The 21,204-nt window shown below is 45.0% G+C and overlaps 4 protein-coding genes across 5 annotated transcripts; 3 read left to right on the forward strand and 1 right to left on the reverse strand.

Moving 5' to 3' along the window:
• Positions 1-118: 118 nt before the first annotated feature.
• LOC118416454 (transmembrane channel-like protein 7) lies at positions 119-5,274 on the reverse strand. Of its 2 annotated transcripts, XM_035821555.1 has the most exons (4): positions 3,462-5,274; positions 2,589-2,705; positions 2,400-2,473; positions 119-929 (listed from the first exon to the last, which is right to left on the reverse strand). In XM_035821555.1, the coding sequence occupies exons 1-4, from the start codon at positions 4,887-4,889 to the stop codon at positions 407-409; spliced, it is 2,142 nt and encodes a 713-aa protein (XP_035677448.1). In that variant the 5' UTR covers positions 4,890-5,274; the 3' UTR covers positions 119-406. The 2 variants fall into 2 exon arrangements, with proteins under 2 accessions (XP_035677448.1, XP_035677449.1); XM_035821556.1 differs by lacking the exon at positions 2,400-2,473 and having other exon boundaries at positions 2,515-2,705.
• A 538-nt stretch (positions 5,275-5,812) lies between these two features.
• On the forward strand, positions 5,813-11,568 carry LOC118415620. The gene is made up of 3 exons (XM_035820327.1): positions 5,813-6,612; positions 8,358-8,553; positions 11,345-11,568. Exons 2-3 carry the CDS (start codon positions 8,358-8,360, stop codon positions 11,566-11,568), a joined length of 420 nt encoding a protein of 139 aa, XP_035676220.1. The 5' UTR covers positions 5,813-6,612.
• On the forward strand, positions 11,468-14,137 carry LOC118416455 (lactase-phlorizin hydrolase-like). The gene is made up of 5 exons (XM_035821558.1): positions 11,468-11,687; positions 12,028-12,161; positions 12,820-12,887; positions 13,323-13,393; positions 13,829-14,137. Exons 1-5 carry the CDS (start codon positions 11,664-11,666, stop codon positions 13,973-13,975), a joined length of 444 nt encoding a protein of 147 aa, XP_035677451.1. The 5' UTR covers positions 11,468-11,663; the 3' UTR covers positions 13,976-14,137.
• Positions 14,138-14,423: 286 nt separating this feature from the next.
• LOC118415621 (lactase-like protein) lies at positions 14,424-20,835 on the forward strand. The gene is made up of 7 exons (XM_035820328.1): positions 14,424-14,770; positions 16,452-16,643; positions 16,899-17,165; positions 18,641-18,860; positions 19,421-19,615; positions 19,819-19,963; positions 20,677-20,835. Exons 1-7 carry the CDS (start codon positions 14,537-14,539, stop codon positions 20,822-20,824), a joined length of 1,401 nt encoding a protein of 466 aa, XP_035676221.1. The 5' UTR covers positions 14,424-14,536; the 3' UTR covers positions 20,825-20,835.
• Positions 20,836-21,204: the final 369 nt, after the last annotated feature.

Here is a 21,204-nt window from a genome sequence, read left to right on the forward strand (position 1 = left end):
AACTCCAGCTGGGTGCCAGTAGGGTCAGAAATGGGTGGGTGAGAGCAGCGCAAGAGAGTTGATTGAACTATGAAGCGAGATGAAAGAAATTCAAGAAACATTGAATTTGTCAAAAAAACAGATTTGTTCGTTTATGAATGTAAACAATGTTCAAAGACAATTCAATCTCTACATCTGGATAAGATTTAACGGATTTTGTTTTCTGAGTGACATATCATTCACTCTACTTCAGCGTTAATAGAATGAACTGACAGAACAAATACATACTAGTACATCTAACTGGAAAGAAGTTGAACATATCCAAGTCACTAACTCGTAAGGATCGTATGCAAATTTCACTAATAACGTAAGGCAGTTTTGTTCGCATTCAGGAAGGACTTCTGTGCATGGGAGAACCGAGGCCTCATCATCTCTCCCGAAACCTACTGACGAGATGTCTGTTTGCGGCTCTCTCCTTGTCTAGCTCAGTCAGGGCGAGCTTGCCCCTGGAAGTCTCTCGGGTGAGTCGGACCCGATAGTACGAGATCACGGCGGCCATGATAAGTATGAGAGGAAGGGCTATGATCCCAGAGAACACCACCGCCAGCGCAGCCTGCAGCCAGGTACCGCCGAGCACCTCGTCCCGGAGGCGATGGAAGGCGCCGATGGGTGGTTCCGTGCCGAACGGGCCGCAGTGCTTCCTCCCGGCAAGGTTGATGTAGTTCCCATCGGAGACGAGAAAGGACACTGGGAGACAGAGAACAACGAGGGCCGCCGCCAGCAGCCACATGTAGAACTGACTGTTGCCAGACTCCCTCCAGCGGCGCACAGGAGGCCTGCAGGTCTTGATGACGACGAAGTACAGGGTGAAGAAGCTCAGTACGTTCGACATGACACCGAGCAGAGGTAGTACCGGGCACGCCAAAGTTCCCACCAGGATCAGTGCTTGTCTGCAAGAATGACACAAACGTTATGTAGTCTAACCTTTTATGTATTCAAAGAAAAGGACTTTCGTTCTTGCCAGGAGAGTTTGGAGAAGAATTGATGTTACTAAATTTAGTTAAGGAGATTGTCCCCGCGGACGGACTCTTCTGGCCATGTACATTCAGTACATTTTTGCCGAATACTAGAATCCATATCCCCGTAAAAAAACTGGTAGAGGGTACGTGTCTAATATCAGGACTCCCTCATCATTAGGTGCTTGGTTTTCCGTGTACCTTATTACATTCCGTCCAGCTATAGTGAATGCTGACTCTTCTTCTTTCAGTAAAAGTGGTCTTTGTTCCTGCAAAATCGTGTCATGTTCAAATACGTATGATATCATGCGCTAAGTTTTTGTTTCAATGAAATGTTAGCTCAGTTTCCCCATTATTACATAAAGCAATATTATTGTAGGCTCTTGAAGTACGACAATTTATAAAAGTGTAATTTCCTTAAATAATCAATGTATATTTTAATTACTACTGACTTGAAAACGTCTTGGGGTGGGTATAATTTTTGTTAACTTATCACAGTTGAGAAGACATAGATGTTTCATTAGCAGTAATTAAGTGCAGACTGTCTCTTGTGCTGACGCCTGGTCTACGAGACCGGAGTTTCTGTGTTTGCCATTTACGAATTATCTCACAAGGTGTGGCAAGGCTAAGTCATGAATATTACTTGTATGGAGGCCAACATGGCAAGTTTCTTTTTTCCAAAGCACCTGTTTTATCACGCCACCGTGAAGTTTGGTACCCTGATAGTGTATGTATTTTGTAATCTCCAACCAGATCCACGGTGCGTACTGTATAGTATCAAACTTACCGCAGCTCCGGTGCCCGTTTGACTCCCTTAGCCGGCTATACTCCCTGGCCATACTATCTTATGGCAACGTATGATCTGCTTGGAGATTATGTATTTTGTCCCTAAAGCTAAGGGCACAACCCGCCGTACTGCAAATACGTGCTGTCTACGTGCCAAAACGTGGGCAATATTTTGGAATCCGTAAGTGGTATGTGACGCCTCCGTACGAACTCGTAGGGAATCCGACAGATTTTGGAGAACGCAGACACGCCGTAGAACTTGACGTGCAGACAAAACTTTGTGTGCCATCGGGATGCGGATTCGCCCCCCGTACGTGCCAGTACGGGCGACGCGCCTGCCCTGTACAGCCTGAACGTTTTCAGAAATACGTGGCGGACGTGGCCTCCCCAAAAAACGTACGAACAAATTGCACGCACGGCGGGTTGTGCCCTTAGCTTAACCTGTGCGTTACGGAGAGGACGACTTTGTGGACACGCAGTTCTGTGCGTATTTCGTCCGTTACCTGTGCGTTACGGAGAGGACGACCCTGTGCACGCGTAGTTCCTGTCTCCGCCCTGTCCAGTAGAACAGCACCATGTAGTGTAGTACCCTGATAGTGTACGTATTTCGTCCGTTACCTGTGCGTTACGGAGAGGACGACCTTGTGCACGCGTAGTTCCTGTCTCCGCCCTGTCCAGTAGAACAGCACCATGTAGTGTAGTACCCTGATAGTGTACGTATTTCGTCCGTTACCTGTGCGTTACGGAGAGGACGACCTTGTGCACGCGTAGTTCCTGTCTCCGCCCTGTCCAGTAGAACAGCACCATGTAGTGCAGCAGCGACACGAGCGAGTTTCCCAGCGTGCCCAGCAGCACCAGCTTGTACAGCTCCTGACCAATCACCGTGCCCGGGCATGTCGTACTCACCTCGTCAGACTGGATCACCTTCAACATCACATGAAGGACACACAACTTAGCATGAACGTTACCAAGTTGGTAAAATACATCATGAAGAATGATCTGTTATCCAACTCCAACTGGATCACCTTCTAATCACATGAAGGACACACAACATAGCATGAACGTTACCAAGTTGGTAAAATACATCATGAAAAATGAACTGCTATCTAACTCCAAGATTGGCCTCACCTGAATAACTCAGTCTACAAGGACACAATAAGTAGGTCGGGAAGGGGCTGTCGTCTTTTGTTGATTTTTGTTTGTTTGTTTGTTGTGATGTTTTGCCTAATTGTTGTAATTTTAATTTCTAGTAGGCATTTCTTTATGAATTAGACACCTATATCACAGTATTTTTGGTATCATATTTTCCAAAATTGAACAGACGGTTTGTCCGGCTGTGTGCAGAAAGTTTAAGATATGTTTAAATGTAAAGTTTCTTTGAAAATTGATTGTTTGTAAAAAGTGCAACTTTCAAAGATTCCTAATCGATTATGATCAACATCAGCAGATAAAAAAAAAGGAAATTATAACTGTTACAGTTTTCACTTTTTAACAGCTTTTCTATAAACTACAAGTTGTATATTGTAAGATGGCTAATTGATATATAGATAGCTATGAGCAGCTCGGCAATATACAACATTGGTACTGAAACGATTTTGATTCGGATTAAAGTACATACCTAGTAAAACCTTCCCTTAAAGCAAATGCAATATATGCACACAAATCCTAGTACCATATTACCTCGGTGTAGAGTGAAAAGAGTAGAACCACGATATTGGTCAGTCTCAACACGAAGACCCTTCCGATGGTGACGTAGAGTTCGGTTTTGCGGCTGGAGTAGTGTTCAAAGCGTGGTAAAAACAGAACCAGAACGGGCACCAGAGAGTTGACGACCATGAAGACAATCGTTATACCAAATGTTTGGACAAAACTCTGCAGAGAAGCCGGCATGTGTGCGGCCAAAACGTCTAGTGTCTTCTCCTTGTACAAGATGGGGGCTAAAATCATGGCCGACCCACCTCCAATGAGGACCAACGTTAGAAGCCAGGCGAAGAATCGTCGGATACAAATCTTGAGTTTGTCCTTGCGTGTACGATTTACAGTCTGTTCCTTATTTTTTGTGTCTGTGAGAAGGTCGCGGAAGGACCCGGCTATTGTCTGGTGTAAATTGTCCACGGCCTCAGGTGACGTCAGCGAATATTCCCATGACGTCATGAGAAGACGACTGAACGCACAGTGAGAGTCGTGGAGCAGACCGTGTCCAGAAGTGGCCGCGATGGCGCGAAGCACGAGAAACAGCGAACCGAAGTAGCTGAGGAAAATCATGAGGAGATAGGCAAGATCCAGGGGGTATGGGTCTGTGGAAGTCCCGTAGTTCCCATAGAATATCAGGATTTCTGACATGGCGGCTTTGGCTGTAAACAAACTGTCTACCGTGAAGTCGGAAGTGATGGAAGCAGAGTCGAACACAGAGGCCATCGGGATGACAACAAAACAGCACCACATAGCGGACAGGAACAGGTTGAGCAGGAATATCCACCTGATGAAGATGAAAACGGACACCACACCAGAACCGAACCTCGCCTTCACCTTCTTTATCTGTGGCAGGAAAACAGGAATCTCTACCCCCTTCGACTTGATGTGACGACACCATGTCGAGACGTTGTGCCACAGAAGGCGACATGTGCCCATCCTAGCCCGTGGATTGTGCACCAATGCGGGGCGCCTGTGGTCCTCCATTTGGTCCAAGATCCACATGTCCCTGACAGGATGCGGGCCCACGTCATCATTGCCAGTCTCAGAGCTGTAGATATCCACTGCCGCCGCCTTCCCTCGTCTGTGGGGCGTGCCTTCACCTCGGTTCAAATCCCAGGCAAAACTTCTCGGCAGGGACCGCTGCTCTCGTCGCGCCCCGCCCCCTTCGGTATCGTCAGAGGTACCGTTGGACGTCCAAGATGACAGTAAATCCACCTGTACTTCTTTGTTCATGGTTGATTTTGAGTCAGGAGAATATACAGCCGGCTGAGGATGTAAGGCTCGCATCGGTATAGCAGAATCTGAAGTAAGCGGCGCAGCTAGTGGAGCCACGGGGATGTTATGTTGAGCGGCAGACCTGGAGGATTTACCCTGTGACTGGAACATCGGAGACCTCGTCACTTGTCTGAACATCAGGAACTATATCAAACCACAACCACTTCTCGTGCATGTTGTGTAGACAGCGAGCGTTTTTAACGGGTTTGTAAAATAAAGCTAGTAGAACCCGTTCCGCGCGTTCTATTCTAGAACAGCGTTCTGTTCGACGTGTTCTTGAGTAACTGCACGTAACATGAAACGCTAAGGGTTCCAGGTCGGAGGAAGGGTGCAGTAATTGCCGGAAGTTCGTGTTTGCCTCCCCATGGCTCGTTACAGCTATGCATAGATTTGTTGAATTCCCTGAAAAGCCTGTGGGTTGTATTATTTGTGTGCGTGGAGCAGTTTGTCGGCCAGTGAAGCCTAATTTGTATTAGCCCGCGTCAACCGTAATGCGTTGAGTGAGTGAGTGAGTGAGTGAGTGAGTGAGTGAGTGAGTGAGTGACAGTGAGTGAGTGAGTGAGTGAGTGAGTGAGTGAGTGAGTGAGTGAGTGAGTGACAGTGAGTGAGTGAGAGGATGGGTGGTGGGTGAGTGGGTGAGTGAGAGAGTGAGTGAGTGAGTGAGTGACAGTGAGTGAGTGAGAGGATGGGTGGTGGGTTGGTGAGTGGGTGAGTGAGAGAGTGAGTGAGTGAGTGAGTGAGTGAGTGAGTGACAGTGAGTGAGTGAGAGGATGGGTGGTGGGTGAGTGAGAGAGTGAGTGAGTGAGTGACAGTGAGTGAGTGAGTGAGAGGATGGGTGGTGGGTTGGTGAGTGGGTGAGAGAGAGTGAGTGAGTGAGTGAGTGAGTGAGTGAGTGACAGTGAGTGAGTGAGTGAGTGAGAGTGAGTGACAGTGAGTGAGTGAGAGGATGGGTGGGTGGGTTGGTGAGTGAGTGAGTGGTTGGTGAGTGAGTGAGTGAGTGAGTGAGTGAGAGAGTGAGTGAGTGAGTGAGTGACAGTGAGTGAGTGAGAGGATGGGTGGGTGGGTTGTTGAGTGAGTGAGTGAGCGTTTTTTGTGTCAAATACTTTTAGCTTGGTGCCCAGACAATGTAATTTGACTGTTGCATGTGTTGCACGTGTCGGTACTGAGACAATGTCGGCAGAAACCCCGTGTGGTTTATCCGGTGCACTGTTGTGGCTGTGGCAAATGTGGCTTTTTAGGCCTTATATGCAGTGGGTTTATCTACTGTAGCTTGGGCACAACATTGGAGATCGAATCCCAACCCTTTCCTTACACTGCATTTTTACGTCCCCAATCGCAGTCAAGTACCTAATGTTTCCGAAAGGCACAAGATCGGATCAAATTTTCAACGACCACTGTCACCTTTTTGAGGATGAAAACTGATTTCCAATCACTTTAGAACTTAAACTTGCTAGAGTTACAGACACGTGATCTTAAGTTCATAACGCCTACTGTCTCTAAAGAAAGACGTGCAGCGAATGTAGCTAGCCGCACACGTTGAGCTGAAGCATTCAATGTGACCTCAGTGGTGCACAGTGACACATACGAGGGACAGACGGAGGTAGTCCAATATCCTTCTTGACATTTATGATTCATCAAATTAAAGTGTCGGACGTGCATTAAATGAATAAAACGTCAGGATTTGCTGCATGACTATCAAACGTCAAGTGGATATCCGGAACTTCTTACCGACCATTGGATGGCGGCAGGTCGGACCACCAAGGTCAATACTCCAATAAAAGGCGCTGGACTCTCCTGAAGACGGCAGTTTTCGCCGCCTGTTAGAGCGACGCCTTTCTTCCTCGGAGCGACATCTAGAAAGGTACAGTATCATTCCAACAAACCTTACATGCACTGTTCGTTGCTAATCATTCATACGTTGACGTTAATGTGACACAGCGGTTGGGGCGTTGGTCTCAGAAGCAATAGGTCCTTTGTTTGATACTCACCATGTTCAGACGTTGTGTCTTTGGGAACAGCTTTTTACACGATATATTTGCACCCACAATGACGTGGAGTAAGGTCCACCGGGCCTTTCGGCTAATCTGTCAGAAGTTAAGTGTGGAAAAACACGCGCACGAATTTGGTGGGCCATAGATTTAATACACATCTGTACTTGCCACCAGGAGCCGCCGTATTTCTTTACTCATTTGCTACCTTTTATATAGCCGTATATAGAGCAAAAGGCGTCTAATTAGGCCTTAGCTACAAAGAAGACTATACTTGCTTGGTTGACGAACTCAACTTTCACATCGCAAAACAACCCTTCGCATGGAGGGCTCGCCCGACTAGTCTTCCAACTACAGAAGGCCATCTTTAAAACAATATCTATACGCCGTTATTCTGTCGATCCAATTCTCAGAGATTGATTTAATGTGGTGTCATGTAGTCGTCGAGGTTCGGCCGTATGTATTGATCACCAGAAGGTTGTTGCATTTAGAAATCGCCGAGACTCGAGCGTGAATAAGAAACCTTACCGTCACATTGGATTAAGCTCGATTACCTGCAAACGGACTCTAGAAATATAGCACGATGACCGATACAACACCGACGTATTCCTGCTATCCTCACATTGCACAAAAATAGATGTTTTCACGATAAGCGCGCGATTTTTAGTGATCGTCGACGATTTTAGGAGTCGCCCGATGCTCGCTGTGCACCGAAACGTCTTCTGAACATCAGCGACTAGTCGCCGGTGATCTGTGGGTTCGCAAGAGCTTTGAGGTGTCGGGCGAGTAGAGATCGCCTTTATCATCGGTCGCAAATCGGACGGCGTACGCCCGTCGGTCAGAAGAGTTTCGCCAGAGTCCCGTTTGTTCGAAAATGTAGTATAGACTTTCTTTGACCTAGCGAGTAATTCTGACATTGTTGCTCCGGTGGCGATCATTTCTATTCTGCCCTTGTGGTCCATCAATAGTCTGGAAAGGTCACCTCGTCCGCATGCAAGTTCTTCTTCTGCAAGAGAAGGCTCATTATCATAGATGTGATCTTATGCGTTCACCTCCTCTACCGAATTTCAGGTTATTTAGTTGGAAAAACACGGTACAGGAGCCAAAAATTTACCTTTTTTTGAAAAAATCACAAAATTCAGCATTTTGTTGTACTGCATGACAAATGTGTTATTGTATACATGTGCGCATATGTCCAGGGCATTCCTATACCAAACTTCAGGTCATCTAATTGTTTTTAGTTGTAAAACCAGAGTACAGGAGCCAAAAATGTACTTTTTTGTTATAAACATGGCAAAAATCACAAAATTCAGCATTTTGTTGTACTGTACGCCAATCGTGTTATTAAATCTATATGTGCGTATATGTCCAGGGCATTCCTAAAAAGGTCTGTTAGACGAGACTAAGGCCTTTCTTTGGTGAAAATCCGCCATTCAAAAAAATGGCCGTTGCCATGGCAACCGGTGACCGCAGATCTAAAACTTCTCCATTTTTGTAAGTTTGGAGCAAGGCCCTACCACCACACAAAATTTGAGGAAAATCGATTATGGCCACCCTACTTGGTTTTTACATTTTAAAAGTGTGACAGAGCTTCCAAATGTATATTGTATTCACATAGATGAAGTGGCTTGTTCTGCTTGTCTTCCTGTCCTGGCCGGCCGGACTGTGCTCCGCCACCAGCGTCTGTTGGCTGTTCGGAGCGCCTGAGTCAGCCTGTGTGGACATAGAGCCTGACGCCTGGAGCGGCCCTCAGGACACCCCGAGCCCCTACAGCATACAGCTCACCTACGACAAGGACAGTCACAACTTCAATGGTTAGCGACAAGTTTTGGAATGGAGATAAAGAAAGAAAGAAAGAAAGAAAGAAAGAAAGAAAGAAAGAAAGAAAGAAAGAAAGAAAGAAAGAAAGAAAGAAAGAAAGAAAGAAAGAAAGAATGAAAGAAAGAATGAAAGAAAGAAAGAAACCTTTCGAACGTGGGTCGCTGAACAACGGATGAATGAGAGGTAATTTGCTCAAGGATAAAGGCAATTCAGGAGATTCCTCTTCGCTGAAGAACCTACAAGCTAAAAATTTTAAAATCTGTTTTTCTTTTGTATGCATGGTGGTTACATTGCCGGTCCAGGGGACGACGTAATGTTAACTGTTGCCTAGATACAATACCTTTATTGTTTTAATTATAATATTTTTTATGTTAACTCAACGACTGCAGACAAGAGAAGCATTTCAACAGTTTCTTTATACAAACTATAGTTCCCAAACGACTCGTTTTAACTCCAAAACAAAACAACTGTATTGAGAGTTCAGAAATAATAAACAAGCTATATCTATATATTATCATGCATGTGCGATTTCAAGTTTGGTGGCATGGCAGAGACCAACAGTGCCACAGACTGTGTTTACATACGCCATCGGTAAACAAACTACGGTCAAGAAATGTAAAGTAAACACCTCTCGAATGGGGGCGCGGACAGGCAGGTAAAGGAGAGGTAAATTAAGGTCAAGGGCTGTTACGGAGAGATAAGTGTCCCTGAAGGGCCAAGTAGAGGTCAGGGGATAGGTGAGGTGAGTCGAGGTGAGGTGAGGTGAGGTGAGGTGAAGGGCCTATAATGTACGAGACTGTAACAAAAGATTTGCATGAGCGACATATAGCTAATGATGAGGACGAGCCAATGTTCATTGTTGCCAACCTGTTCAGGGTCTTTGTGTTTCTGGCAGTTCATACTAGCATAGTCACTTGTTCCAATCGTTACCACTATGTTAACGTATTGTTTCCGCTGGTGTGGTCTTCTCTCTTCTTCCTCTGTCAGGAACCAATCAAAAGTTAGAATTGCCGTGACAGAGCTGACATCAGCAAATTAATTGTACGTCAAATACGCACAACAAATACGAACAATTACAGGTTTGCGATAGCCAAGCCTATATTGGTATTTTTTCACTCGCACAAAATACTATAGGGCGAGCCTGATCGTATACGTGGGGTGTTCAATAAGTAATAACTCTGACCCACTTCCAGTTGTTTGATCTAAATGAAATTTAAAATGATTCATATCTCTATGGGTTATGTCGCAAAAAACAGCTCTGGGCTAATTGTGGTTTCTGATTTACTGGTGTTTAAACTGAGTCAGGTGTGAAATGGACCAGGTGTGAAATGGAGCCAGTTGAGTGTCGCGCAGTGATCCGGTTTTTGTATTTGAAAGGACACACACCAAAGGAAACTTTTGTTGAAATGAAAGAAACTTGTGGTGATGATGCCCCATAATATGACCTTGTAAAACCCTGGCATCGTGAATTCAAACATGGCAGGAAGTCTGTGGAAACAGCTCCCAGACCTGGTCGTCCCTCTTCTGCCATTGATGAGGCATCTGTTGGAGGACCAACCTGGGGTGTCCTACAACGGTGTCCAGAACTGCATCAAACAATGGGAGAAATGCATAACTCTGGGTGGTTCCTATATAGAGAAAGACTAATAACTGTGCCAAGTTTCATTATATTGGTATATTTTTACTCGCACAAAATACTATAGGGCGAGCCTGATCGTATAGCATTGTGTGTGAGTAGCTTGACAAATAGATACGGGGATAACACTCTACACTTATGCCTTTCTAGTCTTTTATAGTACAATGTGCATACTTTCTTCTGAGTACTGCAATTTCTAGGGCAAGAACTAGCAAGGTATGCAAGGAATGCTTTTGTCTTGTTGACAATAAGGGAAGATTGGGGACAATAATGTGAGTTTATTACATGTCTGTAGCTAGTTTTATGACATGTTGTCCTGACAACGCGATGTCAGCACCCCTCTTTTATGGGGATAGTCTGAAGTGTGCTGGTGTAAGTTGCTGATTAGGTAGTTTTAGACCTCTTAGAACTCTTGAAAGCTACTACTGTTGTCAAAACAGAAGGCAATGAATGTTAAGTCGTTAGCTTGTAATTACCTACAGTCGCTCTTACGTATCAATCTCCATAAAAAGTTTGCCTACCAAGGCCACCACGCGACAACACCTATGGAACTTGAAGTTACGTCTTTCCACAATTTGTGAGAAAAGTTTTGAGATGCAATAACTGTTTTAACATTGTAGCATAAAAAGCTTTGTTTTTTTACCGCACGTCTACTTTAGAAATCTTTAGAATGTGTTTTTTCAATCTTATTCTCGAAAAATCTCCTTATATTTTCAAGCACATTTTTCATCGATGTAGTGAATTAGTTTAAAAACTTATTGATGAATGCTAGACATCCTGGGGATACTCAACACAAAAGTTACTCGAGCAACTCGATGAGGTTTGGTAACGGTCAAAATCATCCACACAACTTAATCCTATATGATATAGTAATGAGATGCACTCTGAGAGTACTTGACATTACACATTGGCGCTGATGATAACTTTTAACATCCAGGTATTACCTTCCTTTGTAATCTGCTCTCTGGTTGTTTATCAAAGTCAACCAACTGACTCAAGAGTCGGTTTGAGCGTGGTGTGCTGAATATGGATTTCTGTACGTACGGAAAGGTCTATTTCTTCAAAACCACATATTACCCTAGATGTTAACCATCAGCACTGCCCCATCATGATTATAGAAGTCTGCCTTTGTTTGTTTTTTCCTACAGTCCGCGTGGCAGGAGACGAGTTCCGGTCGGTCCTGCTGCAGGCCCGGCGACCCGGCAGTACCGAGCCGGTCGGCACCTTCCTCCCGCCGTCACAGGTACGTCCTGCCTGCTCATACAACACCGGTCATGCTCTGGTCAAGTCCCTCATCCGGTCGGAGAGAAACGGGCATCCAAGGGCCTATCTAGGCCGAGCTGACAAATTATCAGCATTCAAAGTGTTCTAATGATCAGTGAAAGGGGTCCATTCATAGGGAGGTGTGGGCGATAGAGAGAACACACCATCAGAGCGTTTGCACAAAAGCCAATAATATCACAAACTATGTACAAACGATCTGTTCAAAAGGTACAACGTTATTAACATCTGACTATATGCACTCGTACACGTTTTCAGCTTAACTGCTTGAAATGATTTAGTTCACCTCAAAATGGAGATTTTTAGTTTTGCGAACCTAATCGGTAAAACCTATTGCTACTTCTCTTGTCTTAATGTTTTATTTAATGTCATACCTTTACATTCCCTGATATTATCCTCCCCTTTCCCTCTTCTAGCCCTCTTTATTTTTCCTTGGACGGTTCCTTGCATAGTAGCTTTGGCTAGTCCCGATGACATGTGGCCGTTACACTTCAGTTTCCTTTTCTTGACTCTATTCATTCATTTTTTCATCCAATCATTCATATTGCAGTTTTCGGGCCTGAAGTTGCTGACCTGCAGCGCCCCTGGCGACAGCGTGACGAACCGCTGGCCCTCCATGAAGACCGAGGTTGATGTGACGTGGGAGCCGCCGAGTCAGACCAACCTGGGCAGCATCTACTTTGTGTAAGTACTGGTCAAACGGCAGTTATCCGTATCCACGATAAAGTACACAAAACCAAGGTGTGGTGTCGTCGTCCTATCAGTCAACATTCTAGACGATGAAAGATCAACTTGAAATCATAACCTGTCATATGTCAACCTCCCCTTTCCGAGAAATTCTAACAGACGCATGTTGAATTCCAAGCTCCGGCTACGTTTGAAATCTGCTCTCGCGAAACCGCAATCCGGCGAGGACGGGCGAGATTTTGGGTCGGCTGGTAAAACAATCATTTTGGAGTAATGTTGTGGTTAATTATTTATTTTTGTGACATGTAATTTAGTCTGTGGTGACCATTATAATCCAATTGTTATCGATAAACTAATGATAGCACAAGGTAACAGCTACTCGAGCAACCGGATAGCTTTTGAAAACGGTCAGAGGTGATAGTCAGCATCCACTGTCTTTCGTCATTAACTGAACAGGATTTCTTGTTCACCAAATTTTAAACCAAAAACTATGAACTGATATGGAGATGGATACAGGCATATTTCAAATCGTCCAGTAGGGAATCAAAGTCAAGACGATGTTGATGCTACTGAGTAAATTAACTCCTAAGCCACCACTTTTAGGTCAATTCTAAGTTGTTGTTGTTGTTGTTTTCTTTCTTCAACCTTCTTGCAGTGCAACGGTTGTGAAAACCTGCGGCAACTACTGGGTGGACGTCCAGTCACAGTCAGTGGCGGACCTGAGTAAGTATGGAACGGGCTCAAGCTTCTGGCAGAGGGAAACAAACATAAATAAACGGGAGATGGGGAGCATAATGTCAAATGAGCTGGACTCAGGATGATCTGAATCTGAGGTTCACAAAATACCTCTCTATATTGGAAACCTGTGGTGTTCATACAAAGACAATGAGTACAAATCCAATCATAGAATGCTAGTAGTTAACTGAAAGACACTGATCAGCTAGCTCGTTACGTATCACAGTTTCTTCTTGTCCCCATTGTTTCTACTTTCTACCTTTCAACTTGACAATTCAACAATTTAGGCAATGGATTCTCCCTATGTACGTGTTGTACGTGAGAGGGGTAGAACGGGACTGGCAAAGGCAATAGATAAGGTTGATAAAGTGGACAAAAGTCAGGTGATGGAAACTAACGAATCCTTTCCATTTCCATTCTCAGCCCGCGATATTTTCTGGCCAGGCACTGTGCCGGACGGGTACCTCTGGTCAACTGCTACAGCGTCCTATCAGGTATTTAGGATTAAACCAAAACTTACTTCAGCCTAAATGATGTGTGCAGGTGTAGTCTTGATCAAGTATTGTATTATAGTGTATTGTATTGTATGGGCCGACTACTCTCTCTACGCTGCCAGGGGCTGAATGGCGAGGAGCTTACAATAGACGGGGCTAAGTCGCAAGGGTCTGAAATGGCGCCTAATGACCTCAATACGACAGTAATTACCCCAGGTGCGGCCAGGGACTGTAGGTTTTGAACCACTCACACCGCACCATCGCACGTGTGTTGGGTTCTTTAACGTGCGTTGGGTGTGGCTCTCCCCAAACACGGGACCTAAGTGGCGAACGTCGAAAGCCATGTATATAACCAATAAGTCCTGTGTAGGCGTTTGTCCGTCTGATTGTTTAAGTCTTTTATTATGTTTCATTTATAAACTTCTGCCGTTTCAGATTGAGGGAGCCTGGAATGTTAACGGCAAAGGAGAGTCCATGTGGGACCGGTTCCAGCACATTAACGGACGATACGCTGGAGACGACGCGTGCAAGAGCTATGACTATGTAAACCCCTCAAATACTGCAAAACCATTTGAAACCTAGATTTTAGGCTAAGAAATTCAGAAAGACACCAACAAATTGATTACACAGGATTCAGTGGTCAGATGACGGCCATGTCAAGCTCAATTTCCATTGTCCGTCATTCTAGTTACCTTCGATTCACCTGGACGCGGCATTGGTTATGGTTGTGTATATGTGTTCGCACCTGTAACTCCTCTCCGTCAAGTATCTCTAAGTCGCACGGTCCTGGCCCGTTTCGAAGTCGCACGGTCCTGTCCCATTTCTAAGTCGCACGGTCCTGTCCCATTTCTAAGTCGCACGGTCCTGTCACATTTCTAAGTCACACGGTCCTGTCCCATTTCTAAGTCGTATGGTCCTGTCCCATTTCTAAGTCGTACGGTCCTGTCCCATTTCTAAGTCGCACGGTCCTGTCCCATTTCTAAGTCACACGGTCCTGTCCGATTTCTAAGTCGTACGGTCCTGTCCCATTTCTAAGTCGTACGGTCCTGTCCCATTTCTACGTCGCACGGTCCTGTCCCATTGTGGACCTATAAACTATAACATACATCTGACGGATGTATGAGGACGTCGATGTCTTGTTGAATGTTTCTGTTTCATCGTCAGTACTCCCGAGATGTTGAGATGTCTGATGAGCTGGGTCTGAACTCCTACCGCTTCTCCATCTCCTGGACCCGGATCCTCCCAGACGGTACTGTGGCGGGCGGCATCAACCAAGACGGCATCGACTACTACAACAACCTCATCAACGAACTTCTCATCAACGGCATGACGCCGTACATTAGCCTGTACCACTGGGACGGGCCGCAGGCACTACAGGTAAGGAAACTGTGTGTAGAGGTAGCAGATACAGGTGCTTTTGGCAGACGCACAAGACTTGCCGTAGCCGAGGAACAATCGTTATTGCACACTCACATCCTTTCCTCTCTATTCCTGTCCCCCAGCTGTCCTGGCTATCCTACTGTATGCCTGCTTTTTATGTGTTAGCAGGTTTGTGATGAGGACAGATTCTCACCGCAGGTCATTAATTGTGTTATAAGCAGATTTAGTCACCTAACAAGTGGCTTCGTTTGTGACGTTATTGGTAGAGTTTTGGGCTTGGAACCTAGAGTTCCCGGGTTCGATACTCACTGTGCCCCCGGCGTTCCCTTGGGAAATCCGATTTACACGACCTTCCTAACTTCACCCAGGTGTAAAAAATGAGTAGCTGTTGGCCCGGGAGGTAAAGGACTACCTGTATGGCCAGGGTAATTCTATGTACACATGTGGAGCTCATATGCTCTCAATCTAAAATTTACAGTACATATGTGGAGTACACATGTAAAGCTCATTCTGCATACACATGTAGAGCTTATATGATCTCTAGCATATTCGCCTAACACATCATTGGTTCATGGTGTGACATATTTAACCTGGGGACAAGAGGAGAGACATCAAACCTCAGAGGAAACGCAAGGAGCCAAACAATACCAAAATTGGCTGAAAATCAGTGCCAAGACCTTGAGGAAACCTGAAAAGGAACGAGAAAAATCCTACCAACTGGTACAGGACCTAAGAAGTACCAATACAAACAAATAAGAGCCACGTACCACCATTCAATACACAACAGGTAAATGCCCCATAAAGACAAATGCGTCAAAATTAGATGCACAGAAGACTATTCTAATTGATAAAATAAAATAATAACTAATTAGATAATCACAAGCCCGCTGGGGATCCTACAGTAACTACAGAAAATTCAGGTGTACCCTCGAGGTCCAGAGGATCAGGTTCAGTTAGGACCTGAACCAGGATCTAATTGTGGAAAGTTGTTGAGTATCCGACTTCTACTGGCGTTTTGAAATTTTCATGTAAACAACACCCATGCTTCAGTTAACTTAGATCAAGTTTGACTGTAGAAACTTAGTAAATGGTAAATCAACTCTCCTTTACTTCGCTCTTATTTTCCTTGGCCGGTAAGCCCCAAAACAGGTAAATGGCTACCGATACAATCTGCTCTGGGAGCCAAACGAGCCGCGCAGGCGTGGCCGCCCTTCGGTCACACGCAGGAAGCTGCTGCTCGAGGAAGCAGGTCTGCAGGCCAACGAACTCCGTTCGATCATGCTGGACAGGAACACGTGGAGACACTGGTGTCACCTCTCCGAGGATGAACTGAACTGAACATTTTCTAATCGGTCCACAATTCGGTCCGCTGATTTTGTTCAGGTCCGTTCTTACAGGCAGCATCGATGCAAGACAACATCAACTATACTGAGTCTCTCTCTCTCTCTCTCTCTCTCTCTCTCTCTCTCTCTCTCTCTCTCTCTCTCTCTAGATCTAGGACCATCTATATATCTCTCTTTGCCTCCAGCTCGTCTGTCTGTATGCCTTTGTGTGTGTCTTTGCATGTGTCTGTGTGTCTACATGTGTTAGGAGAACGCTAGATATACGATCATCGACCTGCCAGAATTCTAGAAGTATAAAATAGCAGTCACTGATTCTTTATCATTTCTTCCCCAAGGACCAGTATGGCGGTTGGGTGAGCGAGACTATGGTGGACTTTTTCAACGACTACGCCCGCGTGTGCTTCCAAGCCTTCGGAGACCGTGTCAAGCATTGGGTGACGTTCAACGAGCCATGGTCCTTCGTGGTGGGGGGGTACGGAATCGCCGGGGGTGCTCCCGGGATCTGGGATGCCAATTATACTGTACAGGTACGGCTGGGTGCATGAAACGTTGTTATGGCTCATGCGTGTACTATAGGCGTATCACTCAGGAGCCTTCTGCATGAAGCTTTGTGATCATTTAATAACTGTGGAGGTGAACCAATTACCCAGAAATATGACCGATTATGTAACTACAGATATCACTTAACCCTGTAAGCACATAATGTTATGTCTTGCCCTGCATAAATTATGGATGACACGTATGTATCACTGAAATGCTTCGTTATGCTTATCCAATGACAGTACAAGGCAGCTCACAACGTCATCCGCGCGCACGCTCGCGCCTGGCACACGTACGATGAGGAGTTCCGGGCAGACCAGCAGGGGTCCTGTGGTATCGTCATCGGGTCCCTGTGGAGCGAACCTCTGGATCCCGACAACCCACAGGATGTCCTGGGCGCTCACCTCTACCAACAGTTCTTCATGGGGTGGTTTGGAAACCCGATCTTCGGCAACGGCAACTACCCACAGGAGATGATAGATGTCATTGCAGCCAACAGTCAACAGGAGGTAAGTGTGATTAGTGTGTTTTTCTATGGGACCAGGGACGTAAATTGTTATACATGTAATTGTTTTGTTATTTTGTGGGCCGACTTCTCTCTTCCTCTCTGCAGCCATGCGCGATATGGGCTGACTTAGGTCACATTTCCAAAACGGGGCCCGGCCGGAATTCTATATGTTTCAAGAGATGAAAAATTAAAATGTATAGCTAGAAATATATACGTATGATGCCCATGTATTTCATTTTCACATTTTGTATATTTTGATGTCTATTATATCCTTCTTTTTGCTCCCGAAAGCTGCCCGACCGGGCCCCGGTTTGGAAATGTGACCTAATCCTTACGAGGTGCTTACAATTGGCGAAGCTAAATTACGTCTGTGTTGGCATACTGTGCACATCGCTTAGCAACTTCAATACGACTCACCAACCAAAAACTGTGAAAAATGAATAAAAATTGCCGAAATGGAATTCAGAATGTCCAAAACAATATTTTCTACACATGACAGGCACATACTCTTCAGTTTTTCAAGTTAGAGGAGCAAAACTACCACTGAAGTATATACTATACTATAGTATAATACCCCCAGTCCTGGCCCGGCCATACAAGCCTCGTTTTGGTGCAATGACCTCGGAAAATCCAAAATGGCCGCCACATCTGGCAATACGTGGTCATTGAACTGTAACGTTATGAACTATTCACACCGAGAAGGTCTCCTATTCTTTTTGATTAGTGCGATGGGCTCTCTAATGTGGTAGGGTGTGGCTCTCCTCAAACACGGAACTTCAATTTTACGTCCTATCCGAGGGACGTCCCAAACCGAAGCTTGGTACACATTTTCACCTGAATAAAGTGAGGAATGTGGTATAAATGGATTTTTGCTGTAAGTAGTTTATAACTTTTGACTCAATCAGGCCAAGCAGTATTGCATTAAAACAGGCCGCTAAAATAGACACTGTCAGCCAAAACAAATCTCCCTACAAATCTAAAGCACCACTCTGTAGAGCAGAACACTGGCAACAATTACTGAGAAAGATAGAGTACTCTACTGACTTCACATTTTAATTCTGCAGCTGGCCAGTCGACTTTTGCAGCGTATTATTGTGGATACCAAACTTCTTTGTACATTACCAAGTGTTTTATCAAACCAAGTTTGCACTGGAAGCGAAACTATGTTAATGCTACAACTTAGAAGAATATGACTATGTATGTATGTCATGTTTTGGTGACCGTCTGTTTCCTTCTCCGAGGTAATACTACTGGTTCACATTGAATTGCAGCCTAGGTGTCGTTGCTAACAGATTCGGTCCTAAACGTAAAATATGTAAACAATGCGGCCCCAAACGCAACGAAGTACATTGTGTACATTGTGTGCATTCTTGCCATCCTGATAAATCTCTTGAAGAGTGTAATAATGTAATATTTTAACAGTGTGTGTCCAGGAGGATGATGTGTTGTTGTTGTTGTTTTGTTTGTATTTCGTAGGGATGGCCCGAGTCCCGCCTCCCTGTGTTCACGGAGGAGGAGATTCTGTACAACCGCGGCACGGCTGACTTCGTGGGGCTGAACCAGTACTCGGCTCGCCTCATCTACGCCTCCAACGACACTAGCCCCGTTGACCAGAATGGCTGGTTCAACTGGATGTCCATCATGATTCCCGATCTGAGAGGCTACAAAGAAACTGTAGACCCTAGCTGGCCTCAGGGTAAGCGGGTGACAATGATCTTTTGTTCACCACCCAAGGTCTCCCTCTCGTAATTCTTTAACACGATCTACTTCGACTTAAATATAACCCCCTCCCCTGCTTTGGACGTGGTTATATTAGTCGCACAATCGTTTAAAGATCGCAAACTAATCTGTATCTGCCGTTTAACATTCAGCTCTCTCGTGGACGAAAAAGCAGTCTTAGATTGGTACCACTGGTTGCCACAGCATCAAAATGTCCCAATGAGGCATATGACCGCGACCTAAGAATATGACACGGCCCAGCCTAAAGCCCCCGTCACAAATCTAGCACTGAGCTAGGCCGACGTGTCGGCAAGCTCAAAATGGGTACTTTCGGCCAAAGTACGGCCGACGTCCTGGCATTTACTGAAGGCCTGGGGCTCATTTTAGCAGCTCGTCCATTGGGATTTTTAACCTCCGTGTGATGTCAGCTGTGCACCAAAAAGGCAAAAGAAACAAAAACTCAAACTTTCCGGAATGAAACACTAAGCCCATTCAGAATGGAATAAGACATGATCACAATCCCTCTTTCTCCACCAGGAGAGATGATATTCCTTCTGGTAACACCCTGGTGTGTCCGCCGACAACTGGAGTTTTTCCGGGGTATGTACCAGTACGATGGGCCATTCTACCTGACGGAGACAGGCATCTCTGAGGCGGAGTCCGATCAGCCCGACTTAAACGACATCTGGCGCACCTGCTACTATACGCTGTACACCAATGAAGTGGTGAAAGGTATGAGGTCATCGTTACTTTTATAACTCGAAAAAGACGAAGGACGGGTGAAAGAAATAACATGAGACAAACTGATAAAGACTTTTTATGTAGTATCTCATGTTTGATGATGTTCACCCACTGACGTCTTGCCAACAACAACAGAATGTTTGTCCACGAAGGTCAACAAAACAACAAGACGTAAACACCTTTTTTTCTAATAGCTGTTGAACTAGACGGAGTCGACCACCGGGGATTTTTCGCATGGACGCTGATGGACAATGTGGAGTGGGGATCCGAGACTCATGAGCGCTTCGGACTCTTCTACACCAACTTCTCTGATCCTGCACGCACCCGGACCGCGAAGAAGTGAGATAAGTCAGAACATCTTTATGCTTTGTAACAAAACACGAATTCTTAATGTCCAGGTTTCATGTGTGTGTAGCTCCATTGTAAATAGTTTGTAATAATTCAATCCAAAGTCAGTAGGGCGCTTTGAAATTAAAGAGTAGAGTTCAAGCTGTCAGCATCGAAACCAGTAATACTAGTAACATCTCCACAGTCCCGCAACACCTTCCATTCTATGTTTCTATCAATGTTGTGCATAGACGATCACAGACTTGTGAACTTAACTTCTGTAAGCATATAGTGTTAGAAAAGAAGTGAGCAAGTGCCGGAAAGTAGCTTTGATAAATACATATTTTAATTCTAGGCTGTTAACTTAATTTCACAGTATGGTAACCAGTTTCTCTACTTCATTCGTAGCCAACACCTACTTGTATAGACAAACTTGGCCTGGCAGCATCCAGACTCGCGAGAATATACAATAATCAAATCTTAACTTAGCTGCAAATGAGCACGGTGTGGTTTTACTTTGGCCAGTGCAATTTGGATACAATAACGTCCACTGGAGCAGTTTTCATTAGAAAACTATTTTGTATTTCAATTATAGCTGTTGGCCTTCTGTTTTGTGTCTCTATCTTCTTTTTTTCTCTAAGCATATTGCACTAGAAACAAAAGGGAGGCTATAAAAGGCAAAGATATGGAAGTTTCGGAAAACAATAACCCATTTTACCTTTCAGCTCCGTGGCTACATACCGGGACATCGCGACTACCAACGGTTTCCCGGCCGGCGCCCCTCACACGGAGACCGCCCGTGCCATCTGGGACTGGTGCCACACCTGGGAGCCTTATGAAGGAACTAAGCCTCCGGCAGCAACCTTCAAGTAAGACAAGATAAGAAGAATTGTACAGGCTTTTGTAAAAATTTTGTTGTTTACTTGTTTGTTGGTTGGTTTGTTCGAATTTGAAGTACATGGCTTGAAAAGCTATGAGTGGATGATTATAAACTATCGAAGACATCGTTAGATTTCTCTATTTTTTGGTATAATTCCTATGGTTTCTGCACATACTATAGTCTCAGTAGTACATAGTCTTCGATTTAAAAACAAGAACATATCTTAAGGAGGATAATGTAACAAATGAATGAGTGAACGAACTTTAAGCCTAGGTTACACATAGCCGAATTTAGCTCCCGAACACCAGCCGACCCTTCGCCGACTCAGGTCGTCAGTAGTTCGGGAGCAGTCTGACCAGTTCAGGTCACGCCT

The sequence above is a fragment of the Branchiostoma floridae genome, chromosome 5 (assembly GCF_000003815.2).
Source record: "Branchiostoma floridae strain S238N-H82 chromosome 5, Bfl_VNyyK, whole genome shotgun sequence".
Taxonomy (NCBI): domain Eukaryota; kingdom Metazoa; phylum Chordata; class Leptocardii; order Amphioxiformes; family Branchiostomatidae; genus Branchiostoma; species Branchiostoma floridae.